The sequence below is a fragment of the Salvelinus namaycush genome, chromosome 9, assembly GCF_016432855.1.
Source record: "Salvelinus namaycush isolate Seneca chromosome 9, SaNama_1.0, whole genome shotgun sequence".
Lineage (NCBI taxonomy): Eukaryota > Metazoa > Chordata > Actinopteri > Salmoniformes > Salmonidae > Salvelinus > Salvelinus namaycush.
In genome coordinates, this window is record NC_052315.1 from 41,750,414 (window position 1) to 41,757,634 (window position 7,221).

Sequence of the window (7,221 nt, forward strand, 5' to 3'; positions counted from 1 at the left end):
TTTTATGGCAGACTACACCTATTGGTGTATTGCCGCCACCTACTGTACAGGGACTTCTTTGATATTATGGCGGGCCGCAAACAAATACTATCGGTGCATGCCGCCACCTACTGTTTTGGCTGTATATCAACCCAAATAATAAACACAATTATTTGGTTGATTCTATTATGTCCAGTTTCTTTCTTTATTTTATTTTGTGCAGTACAATTAATCACATGCACAATAAACATAAAATCCATCTTCTTCACAATCAGCATATCAGTTTCCCTCAACTGTTTAACAGCCCTCAATCTCCACAGTCTGCGGAACATCCAACGCCATATCTTCAGCTCCCTAACCTCCTTCAAATATTTCACGTGCCTCCGTGTATACCTGCTGTATAGCCCTGACCCTCCGTGTAGGAGACCTGCTGTATAGCCCTGACCCTCCGTGTAGGAGGCCTGCTGTATAGCCCTGACCCTCCGTGTAGGAGGCCTGCTGTATAGCCCTGACCCTCCGTGTAGGAGACCTGCTGTATAGCCCTGACCCTCCGTGTGCGCGACCTGCTATATAGCCCTAACCCTTGCCACGTCATACTCTTTTATCCTAACCAAGCACTCCGGGGAATTGAGAACATGGTTGCCATCACAATTACAACATTGTACACCCTCAGATTCTTCAACAACATTCCTTCGGCACACACTTGATACATGTCCATAGCTTTAGCAATTTCGGCAAAACAACGGCTTGAACACAAAGCTATCTTAACATATCCCACCTTCACATGTGAAGGGAGATACTCTTCGTCAAACATAAACAATACTGACAGACTTTCTTCTTTTCCCCCACCCACTACACGGTTCATCCGGTGTGCTCCAACTACTCCTGGTATGCTCCTCGTAACCACGAGTCCTCCACATCCAACGTAACGTCAGAGATGACACCTTTTAACGGTGCTTTGCTACAAAAATCTAAACTCTTCACTTCAAAAGTTCATCTGCGGGTTTTCACTGCTCCCTTGTACTTGATTGATTAATTAAGGTCACTAATTAGTAAGGAACTCTCCTCACCTGGGGTTTAATTGAAAGGGAAAACACTAAAACCTGCATACACTAGGCCCTCCTTGGTATGAGTTTGACACCCCTGGTCTACATGATGAGATTATTATGCATATTTTTATTTGTCAAAAGGCAGTCAAGCATCAATCATCATGTCACCAAAATAAAACCCTCAATATTTATTGGAAAGGAGCATCAAGACCCCCTGTGCACTTTCACCTCCCTGTGAAGTTAATCATTTATTTAATCTGTAGCCTCATAAACTGCATGGTTTCCCAAGTCATAGCGGGAGGAACACACACCATACCATCGCGTGACTCCAAGTTTACTTTGATATGATGGTTTGCGCATAAAGGCATTCCACCACCATTTCTCTCATTATTAATTTTACCAACACAAAAAGATCCCACCATGTCCAATGAAACAATTCTGTCGGCATTTATAAAATTGTACAGAAAATACCTGTTTCCATCACAGCTGTTTTGATTTTTTGGGGGGGGGGTGGTGTGACTTTACTCACATAAAAAATTGGGATGGAAACACCATGTGTTTGATGACATTCCAATTGCTCCTTTCCAGACATTTATTATGAGCTATCCTCCACTCAGCAGCCTACACTAATGGAAACATAGTTACTGACTCATATGAATGAAATTAGTATAAATAATTGTTCCTTTGACTGAACGAATCGAAAAGATCACAATGAGTAAAAAGAGTCAACCTTCCCATCGCTAGAAAAAGACCAGTGAAGTCTTCCCCATACCTTAACCAGAGATACTTTTAAGGAGATGCAAAAATCCACTGGAATCGTAATAACACCCATCGTGTACGTTGCCCATGCGTTATCAATGAGCCGCGCGGTGCATTCTGGGACAAGGAGAGCTCTACTTTAAGGTGTAATAGGAGTCAATTGGGTGCTAGCTCAAAAAATATATATTGGCATACGTCTCGTCAACAAGAAGTACAACATAACAAATATTTTCGGAGATGTGAGATAATTAACTTATCTGTAATATCACATAGCTTTGGAATCTTGACATTAAGTACTTTCGAGGAAAATAGGCAGGTTTCTAGATTCGCGATTGGTCGACAATGTGCTGGGTGAGACCTTATACATTCATCCATTTATTGCCTAGTGGGATTCATATCTCCTCCTTTCTCTAATAAATCTGCCTTAACCACAGAGTTTTTAAACCCATAGGGGCAACATTGCGAGACTTTCGGGAAAGCTTGTGAAGCAGACCAGGCCGGGGTTTGAGTAGTCAATGAGAGAAGTTTTATATTTTTTTATTTGTCGAAATCTAAAGGCACAAACTAGATTCGAGCCAATGTTTTAAGTAATTGTACATGTTATTAGTCCAACCTGTTGAAAGTGATAAACTGCACCTTTTCATTTTCGTCAAACACTATTTTATATTGGATTGCCTTTGATTTGATGGCATGCACATGCGCAGTTTGGCGTTTGTCGACCGTTAGACCCGATTACGTGTTTCTGCGCATGAGTTTAGCTAGACAAAGTCTCCATGACATCGCCTACGAGCGTGATCGTGGATTTATAAAGGATAAGCAGTTTCTGTCTTTGCCTTAACTGTCAGCTCGCTCCGCCTTACGTACGTCCTGGGTAACATCCGGGAATAGGTTTCAGCGCGCAGTCTCAAATCTTATAACATCTTTGTAAGCAATTTGTTCTGTATTTAATTTCAATTATGCCACACGAGTCGCTTTAATTATCAAAATACAAATCGGCTCTGTATGACGATAAGAAGAAAATGTTTCACGTAGATTAATTCCAAAAGGGGAATCATTTTTCTCCGGCAAATCTTATGCCAGCCTTTGAGCTGGGTCCTTGAACTGTTAACAGTCGCCTTTGATTGCTTTCTCAGTGTTTCCGAGACAACGAGCTGTACATATATTGGTCACTTTAACTGATACTCGAGTGCAGAATGGTAACGTGAGAAGGAAAACATGAAAAAACATCACAGAAAAATATTCATCCTGATAGTTTTTGTGTATGTGGTGTTTTCCTTGTATGCTGCATACAATGTATTTTTTAATACGAAGGTGATCACCCGTGTCCACAGAGTGGTGAAGAAAATTACAGTCGCAACCTCAGGTAAATTACCTAGCTAGCTACTTATCTGACAAAATAAACTCACTGTCCATAGTTTGCAGTCATGTCCAATGTTGTATATGATCATATACAGTCAACACGTGAATACCCTGACATGGTTATGGACTGGTCATGTGAATTGGCTATTTGAAAACCACTAACTACCTAACTCCAATAAGTGTTCTTGTACTGTTGTTTTGGTGATTACAGGTGGTGGTGTTGTGGCTCCTTACATTGGGGATGATGTGTGGAACCCTTGGGAGGATGAGCAGGCTAATGCGCTTTCTGCTCTGCACAAACAGAGGGAGGCTTTCAGACAATACCAGGAGCGCATTGACAAGAACAGGCCCAAGAGATACAAAGTTCAAATCTGGGGGAAAGCGGCCATAGGTAATGCTTTTTTAGGGATCTTCTGTGATTGTACAATATTGCTTGATATCTCTTTGTTGTTTGACGCTTCCTCTTACAATGTTAGGTTACATTATGGCGTAAAAAACATTCTTATGGATATTGTCCCTCTGAAGTAACTCCTCTCTTCTATCAGGACTTTACCTTTGGGAACATATTTTAGAAGGTCCCCTCAGCCCCACTGACATACAAGCACAGTGGAGAGAGGGGGAGATACAGGTGGGAAAGATAGATTTCAGGTAAGCCATCACAAATGAAACTCCTATCACAATATAAGATGCATATGATCTAGCTGATGTCAGCTATTCTGACAGCCCTCCACCCACCATATGTCTGTCTGTCTGTAGTTTCTACACAGGCCCAGCGGTGATCCAAGGCCACGTTCCTCTGGACACAGACAGTGTGGTTCTGGTGCTGAACGGCCGGGAGCAGCAGAAGATCTCCTACGCCACCCGGTGGCTGCAGCATGTCCAGACCTTGATGCAGTTCCACGCTGTGAATCGTGTGGCTGTGGTTCTGCTGGGCAGCGAGCGCTGCACCAACGACTGGATCAGCCCCTACCTGAGGAGGCACGGGGGCTTTGTGGACCTGCTCTTCCTGGTCTATGACAGCCCCTGGGTCAACGACAAGGATGTCTTCCAGTGGCCCCTTGGAGTAGCCACGTAGGTCATCTGAACCCTTATTCATAAAGTGTCAGAGAAGGAGTGCTAATCTAGGATCAGTTATATCTTTGAGATCATAATTATATGGAAAAAGGACCTGATCTTAGATCAGCACTCCTACTCTGAAATGGTTTGTTAATACAGGCCCTGATTTAGTTTGAGGGTTTCACTGAGTTTGTTTCTCATGTTTCAGAATTCTGCACTTGTTTGTCTTTCTTCCCTCACCATGTACTTTTCCCTTCTTTCACTCATGTTTCCATTGTAGGTTACATAATAGTACATTTTAACACTTTAGGTATAGCATTGCACCAGAGAGGAGCATATTCTAAAAGTGGATTTGTATGCCCACTCTGTTCAGATACAGGCAGTTTCCTGTGGTCATGCCAAACTCTCATATGGTGAGCTCCACAAGGCCCTTCCTCTGTAACTTCCTGGGAACTGTCTACAAGAACTCCTCGAGGGAAGCACTCATGGGGATCTTGAAACAAACAGGACTGGACAAAGAGTGCATCACTACAGGCAGAGAGAAGTATTTCACTATGCTATGCTGTCACTGTCAAGCACTGTATCAATTCACAATAATGGTTTTCAGTCCAATTTTTGCATCCTGTCTTTCTCAATGAGGTTTGGACCTCTAGTAGCTCACTTCACTTGAAATGCTTTTGTTGGTAGGCTTTGTTTACCAGTGAAATATCAATTGAGTCAGCACACTCAAATAGAAGTTCAACCCTTTTTTGATCTTTGCGTTTAAAAATTCATGAAGCGCAAAGGGAATTTACAAGTACTATGTGAATATATTCACAACAGAAGCACTGTTTAAATACGTAATACATTAAACTAACTCCCTGCTCACTAGATGTTAATATTCCTCCTCTTCTGCGTCAGGTGGCTTCCTCAGGAGACAGTGGAGAGTCTGAGACGGTACCAGACAGCCCTGGCCCAAAGCGAGCTCACCCTCTGCCCTGTGGGAATCAACACGGAGTGCTACCGCATCTACGAGGCCTGTGCCTACGGCTCCATACCCGTGGTGGAAGACATGGTGACCCCAGGTGGGTGCTCTGCTGCACGCAGCTCCCCACTGCGTCTCCTCAAAGCTGCAGGAGCCCCCTTCATCTTTCTCAAAGACTGGAAGGAGCTTCCAGGCCTCCTGGAAAAGGAGAAGATGATGAGCCAGGAGGAAAGGACTGAGAGGAGGAGGAGACTGCTGGAGTGGTATAGCAGTTTCCGCCAGCAGATGAAGGACAGGTTCACCGAGGTCTTAGAGGAGACCTTCTTCAAAAACAGCTAAGTCTTTTTAAAGTTCAGAGTAAAACACAAAATGGCACATAATTACGAGGTACAATGTGGATCTCATTGGCAGTGTGTTTAAGGGAGAAAAGCCACATTTTTGTGGGCTTATGGCTCCATTTTGTAAAGTTTCCACTGGTAGCTGACAACTGTCTCTCACAAGATAATGTTCAAACAAACCATTTATTTCAGGTTATGGGTGAATTATATTAGAATGAGGTGGCTGTAAATCTTGTTGTTCTTCATAATTTATTTTACATAGTTCAAGATTTACATGTATTTATGTTGTAACTTAAAAGATTAGGGATTTCAGTTACTCTTGAACTACTTGCTGAATGCACACTCCAAAGCAACATTTTATTCGACCTTTCAGTAAGGCCCAGTTATTGTAATTTTTACCCGAGGAGGGTGGCGCTATAGGAGGACAGGCTCGTTGTAATGGCTGGAATGGAATGAAATGAATGGAACTGTATGAAACACAGTAAACATATGGAAACCACATGTTTGACGTTCCATTTATTCCATTACAATAAGCCCGTCCTCCTATAGCTCCTTCCACCAGCCTCCTCTGATATCTTTCCCATCTAGATATTTGTCGGGTGGATATCTCCTTTACATTTATCATAGACCTGTCCTTGAACTATGTAGGGCTTGTTATTGTGACAGGAGTAGGTCTATCTCCAGTGCAATTGCAGTAAACCATAACCTCATGTTTTCATGCTGTTAATGCATTAGAGCTTGAAAAATGATTAACACTGTTCCTGTAGCATCTTGTTTTCTGTGAAATGTTGTAAACTGTTTGTTGCTATTAAAACGTGTAATGTTTGTTAAGTTGTAAATGTTTTATTTTTTCATGAGACTGGAGAGAAAATGAATCTGTACCATAACATGATCAGCAGCAGATGGAGCAATAGAACCACATTAATTTCAGTACACATTGCTTTGCTGAATATATATATATAGTACCAGTGAAAAGTTTACATAGTGTTGATGTCTTCACCATTATTATTCTATGTAATAACATATGTAATAAACAGTGTTAAACAAATCAAAATATATATTTTATATTTGAGATTCTTCAAAGTAGCCACCCTTTGTCTGACAGCTTTGCACACTCTTGGCATTCTCAACCAGCTTCACCTGGAATGCTTTTCCAACAGTCTTGAAGGAGTTCCCATGTATGCTGAGCACTTGTTGGCTGCTTTTCCTTCACTCTGCGGTCCAACTCATCCCAAACCATTTCAATTGGGTTGAGGTTGGGTGATTGTGGAGGTCAGGTCATCTGATGCAGCACCATCACTCTCCTTCTTGGTCAAATAGCCCTTACACAGCCTGGAGGTGTGTTGGGTCATAGTCCTGTTGAAAACCAAATGATAGTTCCACTAAGCGCAAACCAGATGGGATGGCGTATCGATGCAGAATGCTGTGGTAGCCATGCTGGTTAAGTGTGCCTTGAATTCTAAATAAATCACAGACATTGTCACCAGCAAAGCACCATCACACCTCCTCCATGCTTTACGGTGGGAACCACACATGCGGAGATCATCTGTTCACCTACTCTGCATCTCACAAAGACACGGCGGTTGGAACCAAAAATCGCAAATTTGGACTCATCAGACCTAAGGACAGTTTTCCACCGGTCTAATGTCCATTGAAAGTCTCTTCTTATTGGTGTTTTTTAGTAGTGGTTTCTTTGCAGCAATTTGACCATGAAGGC

The 7,221-nt window shown here is 42.4% G+C and overlaps 1 protein-coding gene across 1 annotated transcript; it reads left to right on the forward strand.

The window, feature by feature from the left end:
- The first annotated feature begins 1,924 nt into the window (after positions 1-1,924).
- On the forward strand, positions 1,925-6,335 carry rxylt1 (ribitol xylosyltransferase 1). The gene is made up of 6 exons (XM_039001468.1): positions 1,925-3,150; positions 3,358-3,537; positions 3,692-3,794; positions 3,903-4,217; positions 4,576-4,746; positions 5,103-6,335. The coding sequence occupies exons 1-6, from the start codon at positions 3,003-3,005 to the stop codon at positions 5,503-5,505; spliced, it is 1,320 nt and encodes a 439-aa protein (XP_038857396.1). The 5' UTR covers positions 1,925-3,002; the 3' UTR covers positions 5,506-6,335.
- Positions 6,336-7,221: the final 886 nt, after the last annotated feature.